Source organism: Propithecus coquereli, unplaced genomic scaffold (genome assembly GCF_000956105.1).
Source record: "Propithecus coquereli isolate 6110/MARCELLA unplaced genomic scaffold, Pcoq_1.0 Scaffold620, whole genome shotgun sequence".
Lineage (NCBI taxonomy): Eukaryota > Metazoa > Chordata > Mammalia > Primates > Indriidae > Propithecus > Propithecus coquereli.
In genome coordinates this window covers 710,056-730,669 of record NW_012152175.1, presented here as the reverse complement: position 1 = coordinate 730,669, position 20,614 = coordinate 710,056, and the positions used below count along the sequence as shown (strand labels likewise).

The window sequence follows — 20,614 nt, the reverse complement described above, 5'->3', positions numbered from 1 at the left end:
TATTCTTCTTTGCCGGCATGTGTTACTCCATCCCAGTTGTGCATGTGCACACATGCGTGTGTGTGTGTGTGTGCGCACGTGTGTGTGTGTGCATGCATGCACCAAGGAGAAAGGCAGAGCCGGGAAGGCTGGGTGCCTCACCTTTGAGGACCTCCTGTGGTGGAGGGTGGCCCTAGAGGAGGACGTGCCCAGGTTGGAATGCGATGACCACTTCCGGGCTGCGTAGCGCCTCGGGCTGCACAGCGTGGACTTTCCCAGCTGGGGCTTTGTGACTCTGTCCATCTGGAGGCCTGAGCTGCCTCCACCCACAGCAGTGCCCACATGCTGATCGTAATTCACCATCAAGTAGCATCACTTTGAGGGAGGACAAAGATATCTCCTGTGTATTTATACAGAAGGAATATATTAGCATGTCAGAGCCTCTGTTCAAGCCCCATTTGGAGGTTCAGTGGCTCTGGTGAGCTTTGTGGTCCAGAACTGGGCCTTCAGACATTTTTCTTTTATTAGAAGAAATTGTTCTGAAATCCTATAAGGAAACCTCCTATAAAACACAGCATCAGAAACTGATCCTTCACCATTGGAACCTCTCCCTTCTCTCACCCATCCCTCTTCATCCACCCCAGCACATTTTGCAAACCAAAGCCCTTCGTCTTTGGATGGGTGGGCCCCTCCTGGCCCCAGCAATAGCATGGATCTGTGGACAGCGTCCCCCACGCCCCACACTTTAGAAGGGATTTGGCCCCAAGACAGGTGTCCTTGAGCTGCCTTTCTCCCACGCTAATGCCATTCATCCCAGCAACTTAACACCCCCTCCCCAGTTATTCCTGCACATCTGTGGTCCACTGTGCAGGTCTCCGAGGGGCCTGAGTGAGGGTTCAGCACATTTGGAGATGGGGGTGGCCCTTGGGCCCACTGCATCCAGCAATCTCACAGCCTTCTCTTCCTGCCAGCTTTTGCCGAACTGCAGACAGACATCCATGAGTTGACCAGTGACCTGGACGGAGCTGGGATTCCCTTCCTGGACTACAGGACTTACACCATGCGGGTGCTGTTCCCAGGAATCGAAGACCACCCTGTCCTCCGGGACCTCGAGGTGAGAAGCGGTACCCCATCCTGGCGTTAAAGCAGCATGCGTGTTAGCGATCTTCAAGTCCATCCTCATTCAGAGGAGAGAAAGCTGAAGCCAGGCAGAAGACACAATTTGCCCAGGGTCCCTCAGCTTGTTGGCACCAGCCTGTCCCTCTGGCGGAGATGGGGCCAAGCCCCCTCAGAACAGGGATGAGAGTAGGGCTTCAGGTCGTAGGGGGTCATGGAGCCCTTTGAAAATTAAATGGACGTGGAAGAACTTCTCCCCAGAAAAACTACATATATGCAGAAACAAAAACTATGGCAGATAAATTGAGAAAGTTCATGGACCATTGTTTAGGAAACCAGGCTACAGGGGATTTTATTCATGCAGTTGGTGCTCAACATACAAAGGATTTTACCACTTGGTGCTTAGTTGGAAAAGATAAATGTCATATTTGGAAAGGAGGTGGAAATGTGAATGATAAAAACTTACTGTCTCTTCTACCAGCAGGGACCTCATCTCCTAAACATTTTATCCCACTTCCTGTCCAGCATGGTACCTGGCTTATGTATATATTTATATTACACTTTATTCCAAAAGGGCTTTGGAATGGCTTGTAGAGATAAATACCAGAGAAAAGTAAAATATATAAATGAGGGAACCAGGACAAAATAATAATCGTAAGGAATAATCACTATTAGTCGACTGTTGCTAATATCCTGGCACAGTTTAAGCACTTGGCATGCATGCATTCACTTAACCTCCCAAGAATCCTGTGGAGTAGTAAGCCCATTTTACAGGTGACAAGACTAAGGGGATGACTGAGTTCAGTGGTTGCCTGGGGCCACAGAGCTGGCAGGAGCAGAGTGAGGGTTCGAGCCCAGGCAGTTAGACTTGAGCCCTCACTCCCAATGACAACCTGTGCACTCGACTTCCGGGTGCCATGTCCGTGGCCTTATGGCTCTGGGTATTTATCAGGATAGATCCAAAGTCTGTAGCCAAGGCAACAACAGAAATAAGATTGATTCCAAGATTTACATTGTCCATAAAATAAAAATAGACCCATCACTCATGAGTCGCATGGTTTTTCAGGTACTGACACCTGAGGACTGTCTGCGTGGGCTTTCCAGAGGGGATGCAGCAGACTGTCACCTCTGCAGCAAACCCAGCAAGTCCTCAGCGACATTCACAACACACACATTTCTCCGAACTTGCTCGTTGGATGAAGCGTGTTTGTGTGTGTGTGTCTGTAGTGAGGGCAGGGGCATTTCTGTCTGGGGGAGGCTCCCCTCGGCTGATAGACACCAAGAGACATTTTCCGAGGCTGGAGACGGTGGTCTCTGTGTCCTCACTGATAACTCATCTTTTCCGTCTGCCTCCATACATGTGCATGTGTGTGCACACATGGATGCGTATACCCATGCAGAGCTCTATGTGCATCATGATACCTTTCTTTCCCCGTGTCCTTGTCATGCTCCCTGACTTTGTCCCTCCCCCATTCCCACTCACGTTTGTCTCTTTTTCTTTCTCCCCCAGCCTCACCTTTTGTTTGCTTCAAAATACCACGGTTCTTAGGGCGCTGAAGAGTATGCAAGTTCCTGGTTAAAGGGAGACACGGGAGTGATGAAAAGATAAAACACGTATGGGAGTGTATGTGAGAAGGTGTGTGTGTGTGTGTGTGTGTGTGTGTGTGTGTGTGTGATCTGATGTGTAGGCTGTGCCCATACCTTATTTATCTTTGCAATTCTAACTTCCAGCAGAGGGGAGTGCTTGGCACAGAGCGGGCATGCAGGAACTGGTGAATGAATAAATGGAATCCGTGTGTCTGTCCGAATCAGGGTGGAAAGGGCCATCCTGGGGGTGGAGTTATGTTTGAACATCCTGTATTTCCTGTGGACGGGGTGGAGAACAATCTAAATAAGAATCCAACCAGCCTGAGTATATAAAGTTATTCTCCTCTCTTCACTAGCTCAAAATTCCAAGTCTAAGTAAGTTGTTTTTATGGATATAACTTTTAAATCAGATTTTCTAAGAACTTTTACTGCCCCACATTAGCACGGGGCTATGCGCGATCCAGCTCCTCTGTGAAATCCAGGGAACGTGTGGAGCACTGTTTTCTTATTCATTTGCTTCCAGTCCCTTCTTGCCCTAGAATCGTTTCTCCCTCTTGGGACTCGGGGCTCTGAGTGTGGGAACGAGCCGTTGATCAATCTAAAGCAGTGTTTCCCGACCCTTTCAGCCATTGGGATGCCTGCCCGCTGTTTGGGAGTGTGAAGAAGGAGGTGTCCTCTTGCTTCAGGCTGTCCTGGAGGGTGGGCCATGAGGCCCCCTCGTCTGGGGCCCTCTGAGTGAAGTCCAGGCATTCAGGAAAGGGGCTTCCCAGGCACTAGTCATGCCCCAATCCTTTAAAACCACAGAGCAGTCAATCGCCCACTCCCAATTTCAACCTATCATTGCCTCCTAAACTCTAACCTATTGGGTTACAATTAAAATTTACTATCCAGTTTTATACTTGCAGACTTCAACTCAATTAGAGAACCGTCTGGTGCATAAAGAAAGTCTTGTTTCAGAGTGGCATTTGCTTTGGGGGAGGGTGGCAGGCTACAGAGGGGAATTGTTCTGGTACTCCTCACCAAGACACTTCACTTCCATCTCCTCCTGTCATAAAATGGGGGAAAAGTCCTGCCATCTGCACCCCAAAACACCGTGCAGATGCATTAGCTATCTGGGAAACTCTAGGCAAAGGGATGTGTGAAAAGCAGTCCACGGCACTGGAAAGGCAGGTAGTAAACTGGCTGTTTAAGTACGCACGATGCATGCTGAGCACTCTACGTACGTTATCTTATTTAATGTTCATAAAACATTATGGCGTAGGCACTCATAGTCTCACTCTACAGATGAGGTGGTAGAGCCCAGAGGTGGTGGAATTTTCCTCCACACGAGTCACTGTGGTCTCTCTGGTTCCAAAACCCATGCTGCTGAACAGGATGCCATTTCATTTCAGGTGGCTTTGCTAGAACCTTCCTTCACAGGGCCCCTGACTTGCTGCCCAGGAGCCATGTGCATTTTGCACCCAAGGAAAGTGCAGCTGCAGCAAGAAGTCCAGAGTGCATCCTTACACCAAGTGTGCCATCTGGCTGGTCCGTGAGCCCTTCCACCTCTCCAATGCCATAGTGCCACACCTGCACGTGGCTCTCTCCCTTCGACAGCTAGCCTGAGCGGGTGGGAGGTCCTGCAGGGAAGGCTGCAGGGAGCCATCAGAGTCGGCTTTCAGACTACTCCCAAGCCCAGGGGTATGACTGGACATAATGAGAAACAGAGAGGATGGAGGGGCCCTTAGGAGCCAAACAAACTTAGGTCTAGAAATCCAGCACTGCCCATCACGAGCTGCACGGCCTTGGGACAACTTCAATGGCTTCTCTGGGAGACTGTTAAAAGGAGATCACAACCCACTCTTGCAAGGTCATTACAAGACTTACTTCAAATAATGTATATAATGTGCCTGGCACTGTGCATTGCACATGGTGGCTGCCCAAGAAATGGCATCATCCATGATTATTAGGACAAGTCATAGAGATGCTGTTCTGAGTGGTTCGAAGGACAGAGTGTGGTGTGTGTGCGAGGGGGTTGGGCACAGAGTTGGGAGATGGACAGATGCATAGATTGAGGCCTGAGATGATGGCAGGGGAGGCTGACCTTCCCTCTTCAGCCCCCAGTGCAGTGGGGGACTGGGGGAGCCAAGCATGAGGCCAGCAGAGGCTGGGCCCCCTGTGGGGAGTGAGGGCTTCACCAGGAGGGGCCGTGCTGAAAGCTGGATGAGTCTGCTTAGCTCTGGCGAGTTCCTGTCCCTCTCCTAGAGCTGTCCTTCCAAGTCCCAGCAGCACAGCAAGAGAAAGGAAAATGGACCTGCTCTGGCAATGCGTGTGTTTCCTACAGCTCCCAGCCCCGTGAAAGCTGCCGATTGCGGGCAGCTCAGGGAGCACAATGAGAGCTCCTCTCTGCAGAGCAAAGGACCGGCCCCCAGGGTTCCCACTAAGGAGGAGGCTGGGGGACCCGGGAGCTGGCCTCCTGGTTGACCTTCTAAGGGTAGGACCTGGGTCTGCCGGATCCCTGCCCCCTGCCAGCACCTCACCCCAAGCAAGCCTGGAACACAGAGGGCTCAGTAATGAGTGACACGAATGTTCTGCCACCTTCTGTGACTTTGGGCAAACAAGGCTTTCTCGGGCCGCCTCCGTCTTTCCCAGTTTAAAACCTTCAGAGTAGAGCAGAATAAAATAGCTGCTGTTTAGGAACTCAGCTGTGCCTCGGGCTTTTCATATGTTTTTTCCTTCTGTCCACGTGGCCCCTGGGGATGGTAACAAGATGCCGACTGCCTGGGTTCATGGGCTGGTGTGGCCCTTCTCTGTCTTGAGACTTTGGGACAGATCCTTAGCCTCACGGGGTCCCTAGAGTAATCATGGGAACTACCTTCCCCGTGCTGGGTACATTAAATGGGTCAGTATTCCTAGAGCACACAAACAGCCCTCTGCATGGAGTAAGGTCTACACACACGTTGGCTGTTAGCGCCTTTGTTTCGCCGGTAAGGGACCGGAGTCCCCCAAGGCCCTGCCACTAGTAAATGACCGGGACAGAATTAAACCCAGGTTTAACCAGCTCTGAAACCTTGTCTGTCACTGCTACACACGTGACACTCCTTCTCAAAGACCTGAAGTGTCTTGTCCACTGGGACACAGCCCTTGACATGGGACTCCAAGGGCACCTCCATGGCTGTCTCCCTCCTTCTCTCTGCCTCCCTGGCACTCACCCAGGAGATACTCCCTGCCGTGTTCTCAGAGGGCTCCCCCTCGAGGGCAGAGCCTATAGTTGACTTTTTAAGTAGACATTGTGTTTTAACAGAAATGTTCATGCAGAAAGATGTACAAATGGCCGGTGTAGTCGATGAATTTTCCCCAGCTGAACACACACATCAAGCCAGTGTCCAGACCAGGCAGCAGGACATCACCAGCCTTCCAGGAGTCCCTTGTCCCCCTTCAGTCACAGCCACCCCCCAGACTAGCTATGTTCCTACCACCATTGATTTTTACCTGTTTTTAAAAATCTTTATTTAAATGGTGTTATATAAAGACCATGCCCTCCTTAGTGTCTGACTCTTTTCATTCACTGTGTTTGCAAGATCTATCCCTGTTATTGTGAGTAGCAATGGGTCACTTGCTGTCATTGCTGTGTAGTGTTCTATCAGGTGGAATATGCCACAGCTCCTCGATCCCTTCCATTGTTGCTGGACATCTGGGCAGTGACCGTTTGAGGCTGTGACCAACAGTGCTGCTATGTACGTCCTTGCAGATCTCAGAGACGTATCCTCATGCCCAGCTCCACTGTCGACTCGTGTTTGCTGGGTGGCTGGTACACTTTTGCAGGTCTCTCCTAGGGAACAGACGATGCAGACAGGAAGACAAAACTATCTTCCTTCCCTTCTGCTGGATACAGCAGGGTCTCCTAAAGAGTCTCTATGAAAACATCAGTGCTAGAGTTAGGGAGTTCTTTAGAGACTGTTAGGCTAAATCTTCCCCCATTTTTGGTGGATAAACTTGGCCCCCAGAGAAGTAAAGTGACTTACCCCATGTTACACCGCATGGTGGTATCAGAATCCACTTGGAAGCCAGAAATCCTGACTCTGAGGCCACTAGTCTGCCAAAAAGATGCACAGGGCAGGGGAGGAGGTGGGGCATTCAGTTAGTTGGAGGCTCAGGCCTGGTGATCCCTTAGCCAGGGTGGAAACCACAGCAGCCCCGACCACTGGGAGCTCCCCACAGGGGTTGTGAGGGTGTTCTGCCATGGCATAGGGCCCCTCATCAACTCTGCGTCACCATCGGGGAAGAGCTCAAGCCCTGGAGTCTGGCAGAAGAGGGCCCAATCCCAGTGTCGCCGTCTACTGACTGAGTAAATTTCTCTCCGTGCCTCGGCCAGCTCGTCTCTAAGCTGGAGGCCATGTCCCACCCTCGGGTTGTAAGGAGGTTCAGTAGATACTTAGTGCTGGTGCTGAGGACTCAGTAGCACTGGCCAGGTGGGCTGTGGCTTGAGGAGCAGGTGCTAGGTGGCATGGGAGGGTCCAGGGTGCAGGCACAGCCACCCCTTGGATGGTCACTAGGGCCCCCAGCAGATGGCATCAGGACCCCCGGGGTCTCCCCACAGGTCCCGGGCTACCGGCAGGAGCGTGTGGAGAAAGGCCTGAAGCTGTTCGCCCAGCTCATCAACAACAAGGTGTTCCTGCTGTCCTTTATCCGCACGCTCGAGTCCCAGCGCAGCTTCTCCATGCGCGACCGTGGCAACGTGGCCTCGCTCATCATGACGGTGCTGCAGAGCAAGCTCGAGTACGCCACCGACGTGCTGAAGCAGCTGCTGGCTGACCTCATCGACAAGAACCTGGAGAGCAAGAACCACCCCAAGCTGCTGCTCAGGAGGTGAGGGTACGACCGCGGGCCTCAGGGCACTCCCTGCCCCGGCCCAGCCTGTGCCCGGCTCATCGGCCTTCTGGGGAGACCAGGGCTGAGCCCCCAGGAGAGCAGCCGTGCTCCCTAAGGTCAGAGCTGCTGCACACGCCCTCTTAGAAGAGCCTGCCCGTTGTCCCCAGGAGGTGATGGTGCCACTGCCACCCCCAATTGGCTCATCCTACTGTTCTCTGCCCCACATCTGCTCTGCATTTTTCCCTCTCTGCCCGTCCACTCCCCTTCCCCTGCAGTTCTTCTCTCAGGGAATCTTCAGAGGTGATTCAGACCACCCCCCGGCCTCATCTAAACCAGAACTAGGATTAGGAGAGAGACCCCCTGGCCTTGTGCCCCCTGGGGGCCTGGTAGAAATGCAGAATCTCAGGTCCCAGCCAGACCCACCAAATCCGAATCTGCATTTTAAGGAGGGGCCGAGGTGACGTGAATATATATTAAAGTTTGAGGAGCAATGAGTGAAAGCCCTGTAGGAACAACTTACCCAGTACCGCCAGCTCGATGCCGCTGGAAGCCTCCAGCTTGACACCATCGAAACATAGAAGGTCATGTGCAAACACATAACCATAGCCCATGGCCTTGGCCTTACAGGAAATAGAGACTGTCACTCTATCGTGCCCCAATTTGAGCTCTCCATGTACTCAAAGGCCATTTCTCCTCTAGGCTGTTACCCCAATGTCTTTAACCTTGGCAGACTCCCAAGTTCAGTCATTATGGCTAGCCGCCGGCCCGGACCACCTGTGTGCTGTGTGCCTCTGTCTGCCTGTCCCCCTGACTTCCACGCTTGGTCTCTGGGTCTCAGGCAGGGCCTCAGTGGCTCCCACTTGGTCCAGGGGATAGCTATGCCTTTCAGAAGCGATTCCTCTAGGCTTTCTCCTGGTGCGGTGGGCGTTCGCCTGCACAGCTGCAAAGGCTGCTGCATGTAGGAGCCGTCAGACAGCTTTGGAAACAGCAAGGTAGATCGTCTTGATTTTTGTTTTATTTTCACCACGCAGCCACCTGCCGGCATAATTCTAGGGTTGCCACTGCCTGCCAGAGCCCCCACCGACAATTCCCGTCGTGGTCTAGCTCTGCCTCTGTGGCCCCTCCTCTCGCTGTCTGTCCCTGCCCTCCCAGATGCTCTTGCCCCCTTTGCTTTTCCTCGTCTTCCCCTGGCCGCCCCCTCCTTCCACCGTTCCTCCCCCTTCTCTCTTCCCAGCTTCACTTTGCACTGGCAGCTGCCCAACTGCCTTGGGGTTGTAGTTATTAGTATTTTCTGGCAACTGCAGTCTTTAACTCTATCCAAACATATCTGGATGGGCTAGTTTCTCTCTGGAGCTAGCCGCATGCTTGGTGCAAGTTTGAATATAATTCATTTTCTCTAAATGGATGCATGAAAAATGTCCTTGGGCCACCGACACTGCTGCTGTATCTTCGCTTCCAAAGTGAAAGAATAGGCAGGCTTTGGTTGTAGCGTGAAAGATGCAAGTTAGACTGAAGAAGGACTTTCCTATCATTGCAAATGAAACACTAGAAGCGTTTCCAGGGGAAGTTCCAAAGTATGTGGAAGCCTTTGCAATAGGACAATTTTAGCATCTCTTGGAGTGAGCTAGGAATAGTGCTCCACGCTGCTGCCAGTGTTGGGGGTCTGTAGGTTGTGGGTTCGGTCTGACCTTCTGGCCCTTTGACTACGACTCTCTTCTCCTGCCACCTTTCTTCCTAGCCCCTGCCAAATTAGTGTCTCCCCGGGGCTTTTTTGTCTTTTCTCACCCAAAGGAACACATCTAGCCTATAAAGTTCTCTAAGGCTGTACTACCCAATAGGATAGCTACAAGCCACATGTGACTATTTAAGTCTAAATTAATTAAAAATAAATAAAATGAAAAACTTCGGTTCCTCAGACATACCAGCCACATCTCAGGTGCTCGGTAGCCACGTGTGGCTGGTCGCTACCACACTGGAAAGCACAGAGAACATTCTCATCGCCACAGAACGTGCCGTTGGACAGCAGGGCTCTAAAGCACTCCCACAAAAACCTGCCCACGAGCCTGATGCCCAAAATGTCATCCTCCAGCTTCGCAGGAGAAGCTCGTCTTATCATTACAGGGGTGTCTGGGAGTCCCCGAAACTCTTGTATTCGTTAGGATCTCAGGATTCGGCCTGAAAGCCCCGAGCAGCAAGGTCAATGCGCCCTCCTTCCCTGCCCCTCCCAGCCCACGGCTCTGACCCGCTGCTTCTCTCTTTGTCTTGTCCTGCCGGTTCCCGCGGCGACCGGTGGCAGGACTGAGTCGGTGGCTGAGAAGATGCTGACCAATTGGTTCACTTTCCTCCTCTACAAGTTCCTCAAGGTAGGATTGGATGTGGGCATGTGTCTGGCTCTGCCTCGGGTACCCCACCCTCCTGGGCATGAACTTCTTCCTCCCCAGCCTGGCTAGGGGTCACTACACGCCTCCCAAGTCCTCCTTCACCCCCAAGTCCACCTCACCTGGCTCTTGTAACCCCACAAGAAGTGGCGTTCGCCCTCACCATGGACTGTCTAAGGGCACAGAGCCCCACGGTCAGTCCCAGCTTCAGAGACGAAGTCCCCTCGAGGCTGGTTTCCTCCCAGCAAGGGAGAGATGAGTCTCTGAGTGGCTGTGTGATCCCTAAAGCTAAATTCCCATTTGGGGCTGAAAACAAATCGCCTATTATTTCCTTGCTTTCTCCCTTCCCCTCCCAGCCCCAGACTCACTGAGGCTGATGAGGGTCTCAGGGAGGTGCAGAGCCGCGTGTGGCGCAGAGAAGCCAACCGAGTGCCTGGGGGGGGAAGCGCGGCCCGGCTCCCAGCTATTAACTTGCTTGCTAAGGAGCTCACGCCACAGAGGACCCACCTCTGTCTTGGGATGGGGCCTCTGAGAGCAGGGTGGGGCAGGGTGGGGTGGGAGACGAGCAGAGAAGGTGACAGGAGATGGAGAGAGGGAAGAGGAAGCTCCAGAAGGGTGGTAGGAAAGGGCAGAATGGGGGAAGATCCTGTGGTCCAAAGAGCCAGGAGGAACGAAACCTGAAGCGCAAAGAGGTGGAGACCAGGGGATTGAAGAGCTGAGTGAGAGCAGGTGGAGCGGGAGGAAGCACGCGGCAGGGGGTGGAGGCAGCTCTTTGGAGCAGCAGGGGCTGGGCGGTGGGCTCTGCACACCAGCGGTCCGGGAGCTCTGCCCAGCGTGGTTCTTCTCGTCCAGGAATGTGCTGGGGAGCCCCTCTTCTCCCTGTTCTGTGCCATCAAGCAGCAGATGGAGAAAGGCCCCATCGATGCCATCACGGGCGAGGCCCGCTACTCCCTGAGCGAGGACAAGCTCATCCGCCAGCAGATCGACTACAAAACCCTGGTAAGGAACTTCGCTGCTTCCCCCGCAGCTCTGGCAGGCGGGCTTGGTCCTGGGAAGCCCTGCCCAGGAGAGGGGATGGTGGAAATGCTGAAAAGCCGCTTTTCCAGGTGTATCTGCTGCCTAGGCCCGGCCAGGCACTGCCCCGTGCCTGTCACCCCAGACTTCCTCTGTTCCCCTGCACCAGGGCCTCTGGGTTTGGGGACCAGTGACCAGTGGCTCAGACACAACTGAGCAACGTTAGTGTAGTTGCAGAAAGCAGTGGTTGGGTTGTGGGGTTGTAGCCCTTGCTGGCCGTCGGCTAGCTGACCCAGGGGAACGCCTCCTGTTTCCCCAGCCTGGAGAATTAACACTTTACAGAACAGCTCCATGCGCTGGGGGTGGGGGGAGGGCGGAGCGGAAGCTAGAATGAGTTCCTCGTGGTTCTGAAGCCCACATGCGCCCTCCAGTCTAAGTTCAAATACAACTGTGACCCAAGGCAAGGCCAGGCGGTTGCCCAAGGAACTTGGGGATCCCCTCCATCGAGGTTCTGTTGGAAACAGCTGCCCCGGGAGGCAGCACAGCTTGGCATTTTAGAGCACGAAGTTTGGAAACAGAGCCCTGACTCTGCCTCTGACCAGCTGGGTGAATTGGGTCAGGCTCCTAATCTCCGAGTTTGGGTTTCTGGACCTGAAAAAAAAAATGGAGATAGTAACAGAACCTACTAAAACGGGGATCATGATAGTCATCCAGAGTGACACTGTCCGGAGGATGGGACAGACGAGCCGCCCAGGAGTGAGCCCGCCGTAAGCACGCACTGGTGCTCCCCACGCAGGCCCTGCCCGCCTCTTCCTGTCATGACTGTGCGACCTCTGGCTGCTGCTGTCTCTCTAAACCCAGGAGCTCACCCTCAGGCTTTTCCGGAGAGTGTTGTGATCTCCCACCAGGCCTTTTTCTCCAAGAAAGGGGAGAGGAAGTGGAAGGAGAAAGAAAGAAAACAAGACAAAAGCTGATGTTGGGGGTGATGTGCAGGTGGCCAGGGAGACAGACCGCAAGGGAATGGAGAGGTCAGGGGACAGATGGAAGGTGCAGTGCAGTGGTCAGGAGAGGAAGCCACAGCCGGCCGGGGCGTGGGAGGGCTGGGAGGGAGCGTGACACCCAGACAGCCCCTCCAGGGGGGCGCATCCCAGCCCCCGCGGCCAGCTGGAAGGCAGCCTGTCCCCTGAACGAAGCCATCCCTGGGGGCCGGGAAGGCACCAGTGATCCACCTGCCCCACTCTCGTTTCCCAAGAGCCCTGGGAATCCCAGGAGACGTCTGAACAGATTTGCCGGGATTGGCTGAGGGTCCAGGGCAGCCCTGTGACGAGGCCCTGCTTCCTGGCACTTACCTGCGCCTCCAGAGGAGAGTTAGAGGCTCTGATTAAAACGGAGAAGGGGGAAGAAACTTCTTCCTGAAATAGAGACCTGGACAGATTTCTTAATGAGACGAACCACCGTTTCCGCGTCTCCTGCCCACCTCTCCCCCGCTCCCTTTCTTTCCTGCCTGCCCAGCGGCTTCCCAATATTGAATCCAGCACAGTGAGTTGTGATAACGCTCTGTCCCCAGATTGCAGCATCCTTTGTCCCAGAGGCCAAAGTGCCCTTAGTGCACTGAGCTGGCTTAGGTGGAGAAGCTGCAGTGGGTCAGGGCCGAGCACCCACAGAGGCGGGGACACCTGGGACACAGGAACCAGCCGTGGGGAAAGGGCCAGAAGCTGCCCTGCCGCTGCTTTGCCTGGAGAAGAAACAGCTGCAGGGGACTTGGCAGCCGTCTTTGGACCTGGGGGAGGACAGTCTCACACAGGAGGGGAGCAGCCTCCTGGGAGGGAGGAGGGAAGGCGAGAAAGGGAGCTGGGCAGCAGCAGATAGGCTGGCACAGACCCCGGGTGAGCCAGCCACCTGCAGAGACAGGGAGTGGTGGGATTTGCAGCGGCTGGAGGAGCCAGAGCACGGTGGTCAGCTGAGAGTGATCTTGTCCTGGGCAGGAGGGATAACCACAGAGAGGCTCTGAGAGGCTCAGGGAGAAGGCGATGGCCCCCCTTGCCAGTCAGAAACTGCCAAGGAGCATGGGGGAAGGGGGCTTCTGGGTGAAGTCCTGTCCTGTGGGCCACCGCCTCCTCTCTAGAAGGCGTGAAGCATGCCATGGAGGTGTTCTCATGAGGCCGCCCTGAACCCCTGGGGCAAATAGAGATGCCAGGAGATAGCACTCAAATGCAGCCTCTGCCTCGTGGTCCCTCGGAGGAGGAGGCCCAGCACGAGCTGCGTTACTTTCTGGGGGAGGCTGAGCTGTTGCACCACGGCCCAGAGGACTGGACAGCAGGGGCGGCCAGAGCAGCCCGAGGGACAGGCTGTGCTTGGCTGCTGCGTGCAGGGAAGGGCCGGGGGCTCCCAGAAGGAGGGAGCGCCGGGGAAGGCACACATGGAACACATGGTCCAGCGGGCCTTGCACCATCATTTGCAGGTTAGGGCATTTTGAGGGTGAGAGTTTGGTTTTATAGATCCAGGGGATTTTTTTCTTCTCCTTCTTAATGGAATAAGCATGTTCCCATTTGAGCTCTAGCAGTCTAGCTGCTAATGAAAGGCAGGCGCCCAGGGGCCAGGCTCTGATTGGCACCACATGGAGCCAGAGGGGGGGCGGCCGGGAGGGAGGCTGGTGTCTGGCTCTGCAAACCAGACGGGGCCATCGGGAAGTGGCTCTGGGGGCATGGGAGGAGTGAAAGTTCCGAGAAGGAGGGAGACACACGGAAAGGAGGGCTGAGGGAGAGTCCGGGAGCACAGAGGTGCAGGCCGCTGGGCGGCTGTGCTCCGGGGGCCAGACCCTCTGCCGGCTCTCGTGCCCCACTCACTCCCATAGCACCCGCCCGCGCCGCTGCGGCCCCTCCGCCAGGAGCCCACTGCGAGAACAGCAAGAGAAGAGAAGGCTTGAACTTTTTAAAGGCAAAGCCCAGAACTTTTTATAGGAAAAAATATAGTTCAGTGAAGCAGAGTTTTCACTTTTCCACTAGTCCCATAAAGAGAAATAGAGGCCCCGAGCCAGACAGTGACCTCGTCCCCTAACTCAGGGGTTCAAATTCAGAGCCAGGAAGCAATCTCAGTTGGCCCGAACCTGCAATTTTTAAAGGGCGCCTTTTTATTTTTAAAGAACACATTAAGCTTCTTATAGATTATCCAACCTGTGATCAACCTGAAACGCTCAAAAAAAATCAAGGCGTATGAAATCTTTGGGGAAAGGAGGCAGGTTCCTATTAGTTCTCAGGGTGAGCGTGTGTATGAGAGGGGGCGACAAGAAAGAGACCGGCACCCGCAGAGGGGCAGGGGGTTCAGAGGTGGGTGAGGACCTGGGTGTGCTGCCGTGACAGTGGCTCCGGTGTGCGTGTGTGACAGCGCGTGTGCCTGCATGCATCCGTGTCCATTCCGCCGCAGATCACCCCGCACTGCCTCCGCGCGCTTGGACATCGTTCCCTGGGAAAAATCGGGATTCTCATGAAGTTTTTCTGACAGGGAGTGAAGTGCACAGCTCATACTCCTGCACGACACTGAGGCCGTGGCGTTGCTCTGCTGGCCAGGACAGGAAAGGGCAGTGGGCTGGGTGGGAACACAGTGGGCTGCCGTCGCCCCACCCCTCTCCAGCCCATCCTGGAGAGGAGGAGCCATTCATGAGCTGATCCCTAGGTGCTTCTAGGAATAGGGGAGCGTTTCCTGCTGTCCCGTTCCATGTGCCTCCTCTCCCCGCTCCCCCCAGGTCCTGAGCTGTGTCAGCCCAGACATTGCCAACAGCCCCGAGGTCCCAGTGAAGATCCTCAACTGCGACACCATCACTCAGGTCAAGGAGAAGATTCTGGATGCCATCTTCAAGAACGTGCCCTGCTCCCACCGGCCCAAGGCTGCAGATATGGACCTGGGTGAGTAGGCTGCCCACCCAGGGGGCTGTCCCTGTGGCTGGTCCTGAGCGCCAGCAGGCGGAGCTGGGGTGCAGGGAGCAGAGGGAGAAAATTACCGGCTGGAGAGGGTCAGGCATGCCCGGCCCCCCCGGGAGCCCATGGGTTTGCCTTCGTGGATGCTGTGGAATTGGCCAGAGCTGGTCAGTGAGCAAAGCACAGAGAGGGGCCACAGGTCACCTGGCAGTCTGTCGGCGATCTGGCCTGGCAGGTAGTGCCCCTGAGGTCCTTTGAAAAGCTGGGGAGATTTAAAGGCAAAGTCTGTTCATTTGAGTCCCTGTGGCCCAAGGTCTTGCCACCACCTTTGTTGTCGCCCCCAAGCTGTTCCCTTCCTCTCTGTTCTGTGCCTGTAATTTTTGTGAATACCTATGGTTTGAGGGATCTGGGTCAGCAACAGAGAATGGAGAGAAAGAATAGAGAAAAATGAGCTACGACAGCCTGCTAGGGAGCGAGAGGACATTTCTTCTGAATGCCCCACGAACAGACTGCATAGCCGATACAAGCGCGAGCACGCCACTGAGGGCAGCCGGACTTAGATCCAGCAGGGCTCGCCTGGGCGTTTCCCAGCATGTCATCGTGGGGGAATCCTCGTGGGGAGCCCAGGGTGGGAGAGAGGCAGTTCCAGCATTGTGGGATGGGAGTCCTGGTGCCACCAAGTCCTAGCTGTGTGACCTTGGTCAAGTTACTTAGCCTTTCTGTGCCTTGGTTACCTTGCCTATAAAATGGAGACAATAGTAGCACCTGCCTTACGGTAAGAATTCGATGAGATGATGCATGTAACCTCTTGAATGTGGTGCCTGGCCCACAGTACACACTCGGGAAGTACTGGCCGCCACTATCACTGGTTAGGCGGGTAGTACTGGTAAGGACACCGAGTGTCCTTGTTTGTTGATGCTGGGCATGGAGAGAAAGGCGTTTATGTGTGTATGTGCTGTGTCTGGGGATTCCTGGCGACATAGGGGTGGGAGGACCTTCCAGAACCCCCTAATCCATCCATCTGGACTCTAAGCTGGCTTCGGCTAAGCCATCCAAGACAGATGGGCATCTATGCTATTTTCTGAAATCCAGAGGGAATTTTCGTCTTTGCCACTGCCTCACCCCACTGCTCCCCAAGTGCTGATGCCTGAAGACTCAGGATGAGGAAGTTCTGCCAACTCCCCTAAATTCTCGCTTCTTCATTTAACCCCATCTCTTCTTGTTTGTCTCTTGGCTGGATGTGTTTGGCCTTGTGCTTAGAGCTTGGATGCCGAGGGAGAGAGATTGGGGGAGCACATGTTCTCCACTTTGGAGGTGTCTCTGAGTATGTTGTTTCTGGGATGCGGAGGAAGCCAATGCGAGATATGGGGCGGGGCGGGGGCTGTCCATCTGTCTGTCCCAGGGCATGGTCCCTGGGGCTGAAGTGGGCATGTGTGTCTGCATGCATTTCATTCGCTTCTGCTGCCGGGACGATCCCACAGACTCATGAGGTGAAGGAACCTCTTCTGGACCAGTGGAGAGAAAATGGCTCCTGGAAGGAAGACCCTGTGTTCCCCCCCTCCAAATAATTGAGTGGGATGCACCCTAGTGGGTTTTCCAGGGAAAGCTGAGTTTACTAGGGTAACCAGGTAGTACCCAGTGTTGCTTTTGTTTGTTTTATCTGTGGGACCCATACAGGGGCCACCCTTAGCTTTTCTCAGGGTCCTTACCTGCAAAATGGGTGGGAGGAGAAAGCTACCAGAGTGCAGCCCAGGGGACAGCTTTGACAGGAACCTGTGTGTTCATACCGGAGGGTGAGTTCACAAAGGTTGTGCTAGAGCAGGGAAATAGCTCCTGAGTGTGGGTGCAGGGAGCATCATGTGCTTCCTCTGTGCTTGGGAATGGGTGACTTCCCATGGGGGGCGAGCAGCAGGGGGCTCCGTGGCCTCCACCTGAAGAATCATGGCTCAGTTCTTGCCCTGGAACAACTTCTCTTCCTCATTAGAAGAGGACAGATGGGGTGGTAAACTCCAGCGGGGTCCTGTGTGGCTTAAGCACTTGATGGGGCTGAGGAAGGGCGGGAGCCAGCGTTCTTCAGCATCAGCAAACCAAGGAGGGGCGTCCTCTGGAAGCCACATCAGGGGCCAGCCCTCTTACGCCTGCTGGTTCTCCCAGAGGGAGGCCACTTCATGGCTGGTAGCTGCTGCTCAAGACCAGTTCTCTCCACCTGGAAACTTCATGCCCTGAGCGGGGGAAGGGAAGAGGCTGCTTGTTAGTTTTAGAAATTGTTCCCTTGAAAGGCCTGAGGATTCGAGCCCAGCAAAGCAAGTGTTTTTTTTTTTTTAAGAGACGGGATCTTGCTCTGTCACTCAACCCCACACTGGAGTGCAGTGGTGCAATCGTAGCTCACTGCAGCCTCGAATTCCTGAGCTGAAGGCATCCTCCTGCCTCAACCTCCCAAGTAGCTGGGACTATAGGTGTGTGCCACCACATCCAGCTAGTTTTTTTTTTATTTCTTGTAGAGATGTCTCTCTATATTGCCCAGACTGGTCTCAAACGCCTGGCCTCAAACGATCCTCCTGCCTGGGCCTCCCAAAGTGCTGGGGTTACAGGTGTGAGCCACCACACTTGCCCAGCAAAACAAGTCTTTAATGAGAAGATGCAAAGCCTCCTGCAGCCGTAGTCACAAACCACCTGGAGTGGAGGCTGCAGCCACCAAAGCAGCCACAGGTGCTTCCTGCCAGCCACCATGAGTGACTAAACCCGAGAGCTGCTCAGCCACCAGGGCTGGCCAAGGGCTCTCCTGAGCTAGAGGCTGCACCAGCCAGGGAAAGGCCACCTGCTTCCCTGACTGCTCACGCTTCAGGTGCCCGAGAGAACAGAGGGGCTTCCTCTGCTGTCACACGTGCTGCTGGGGCCACCCCTGGAGGAACAAGGCCCCACAGCAGGGCCGGATAAAGGGGATAGGAAAAGAGGAGAGACCTCAGCCGGGCTGAGCCTCAGGCCACATCCCACTGAGGAGAGGCCTCGTCCTGAGCTGCTCAGAAAGGTTTCCCTGCCCCACTGGGATGAGTGCTCTTCTGAGAAATTTCCTTTTTTTCCTGCTAAAGCCAGAGTTTGGAGCTGCCCCCAAAGCTGGGCTTCTTCCTACCAAAGTCAGATGACATAACACGGAAAATGGGCCTCCTCAGAGACCCAAATGCTTTTTCCGCACTATTTCACTCACGGTCCCCAAGGGGAGAGGGAAGGGAGGCAAGGAAGTTGTTCCTATGGTTTGGTAAAAGTGCTTGGAAAGCCTGAGAGCAATTTACAAATGTAAGGTGCGATTATTATCAAAAATTAATCTATGCAGAAGGGGCGCACAGCACAGGGCACAGAGAGTACCCACTCGGCCATGTGCTGGGCAGAGGCAGACAGCCAAGTCCCCACCCCTGCCGTCTCCCCCTCCCACGACCCTCCTCCAGGGTTGAGGGCATGGGGCAAAGACAATGGTCTGCCCTCCCCTGACGCCCAGCCCCTGGCAAGGCAGGACCACCCATCCCAGGCCAGCTCAGAAGGAAGCAAAGACATGTTGAGCCACCCCTGTCACTGTCCCAAGTAAATCCAGCCCAGTCCCCTCCCTTGCTGGGCTCTGGGCCCCTGCCCTTGCCCAACTGCTCTGTGTGAACGCCTCTATGCACTGCTCCTTGCCGCTCTTTGGCGCTCCCCCACTGCTCTCCCTCCACCCCTCTCCAGACTTGTCCAGGCATTGAAGAAGCAAGATGGAAACTGTGTCAGCAAGGGTTTGCCAGAGAACTAACAGGATGTGTGTACACACACACACACACACACACACACACACACACACACACACACACACACACACACACAGAGATTCATTTTAAGGAACTGACCACATGACTATGGAGGCTGGTAAGTCCACAATCTGCAGGGTGGGCCGAGAGGCTGGAGCCCCAGGGAGGAGCTGATGCTGCAGTTCAAGTCCAAGGCCATTTGCTGGCAGAATGCCCCCTGTCTTGGGGGAGGCCCGGCTTCTGTTCTATGCAGGCCTTCAGCTGATCGGATGGGCCCCCATTATGGAGAGTGATCTGCTTTACTCAAAACCCACCCTGATTTCAATGTGGGTCTCCTATAATGATACCCTCACAGAAACATCTAGAATAATGTGGGGCCAAATATCTGGGCACTGTGGCCCAGCCAAGTCGACACATAGAATTAACCATCACAGGAACCAAAGTGAAGCACACAGGTCCCACCTTCACTGCCGGCTCCTGGACTCTGGGGAGGGAAAGCAGTCGCAGGACAGGCGTTGGGACTGTGCCGGGGTTCTCAACGCACAGCGCCTGGGTGGCACCTGCTCTGCTGCACATGAGACTGTCCTGTTGTAGTGTGGAGGGTGCGAACAGACCACAGGAGAATTCAATGGAGCCAAATTGAGAGTCTTTATTAGCTGGCCAGCGACCACCTCCGCCCGCATAAAAGCAGTACGAGAGGATGGCACCATCTCAAGTTTCTACGAGGGTTTTATACTATTTTTGAGGGAGGCTACGTGACATAGGGCAGGTGTTCAGGGAACAAAAGCGGGGAGTGAAGTCTGGGTTGCAAGATACAAGGTCACAGGGCATAGTTGCCCTCACAGATTACAATCCTCAAAGCAAGCTGCAATCAGGGTTACAGAAGCAGATGGCACTTATTAGACAAAAGACTATTCTTTCAGTGTAACACTTCAACTATGTAGCTATAAGTTAGCCAGCCCCTGGCGTATTGCTTATTTCATTTATTAACCCCTTATTGTAAAGCTCTCAGCTCACCACATTCCCACCAGGTATATGTTCCTTTCTGCCCACAGCTATGTGGCAGGGTGGGTTCCTGCTTGCATCACTGAACTCTTCAGCAAACATATCACACGAGCCTACTTCGTGACAAGCTCCGAGCCAGGCCCGGGGGTACCAGCATGACTGGGAGAAGTTCCTCCTTTCTCAGCATAGTAACAGAGGCAGGACATTTTTCTATCTGAGCTAAGGGATTCTTTGGTCTCCTCCTTTCGCTCCCCAGAGGAAACAATTGGTGCCACTCTGTCCCCTGCACAGATGGAGAATCTCTATCTCAGAGAGGGCAAGTGCCTGGGCCTGGGCCACACAGCAGGGAGGCGGAGAGAATGGCCGCTCCCTATGCACAGGTCTCCTCTGCAGCCTGCAGTTTCTTCTTCCCTCTGCTCCTGCCTGTGACCTCCAGAGATTCCTCTGGTTTAATGCAAATGCTCTATCAATAGCCCTCAGGACTCCACCACCCTCTCCCTGTCTTGCCGCTCAAGTCGAGCTGAAAGGATATATTTTTTCAAATAAGTAATTCCTGTAGGCAATAAAAAGATACACTATCTTCTGAGGGAAATATAAAGAGTTCACAGCAGCTGTCTCCCCGGTTTGCATTTTCCACTGCACCTGATGGGAAGGACAGATAAAGATAATGGGATTTTTCTTTCTTTTTTATTTCACCTCCCTCTCTCCCTGGAAGGTGGAAATGTAACAAATTGGATTGTGAGTGTGTCTGTCCTTTGTGCTCGGTGCCTGGAGCGGGGCACAGGGCTGCCGGGCAGAGCTGCTGCGACAGAGGTCAGAGCTAGCAATTTTCTCTTGGTTCCATGCATATGAATGCCAGGGTCACCTTTCGTCCTTCCCACCGACACCACCTGCCTTTTTAACTCTTCTTTGACCCACACCGCCTGGAGTGATGCCAGAGTCCTGTGTTCCATATTCAAGACCATCTATTAAGCTCCAGCTCGTCTCTCTTAAATCA

The 20,614-nt window shown here is 54.2% G+C and overlaps 1 protein-coding gene across 1 annotated transcript in view; it reads left to right on the top strand.

The window, feature by feature from the left end:
* PLXNA4 (plexin A4) overlaps positions 1–20,614 on the top strand; it is a 353,895-nt gene that overhangs the window by 310,182 nt on the left and 23,099 nt on the right. The window contains exons 20-24 of the mRNA XM_012659563.1: positions 951–1,093; positions 7,262–7,530; positions 9,830–9,896; positions 10,764–10,910; positions 14,668–14,827. Of these exons, the coding sequence (XP_012515017.1) occupies positions 951–1,093; positions 7,262–7,530; positions 9,830–9,896; positions 10,764–10,910; positions 14,668–14,827 (786 nt within the window). The remainder of the gene's footprint in view (positions 1–950; positions 1,094–7,261; positions 7,531–9,829; positions 9,897–10,763; positions 10,911–14,667; positions 14,828–20,614) is intronic.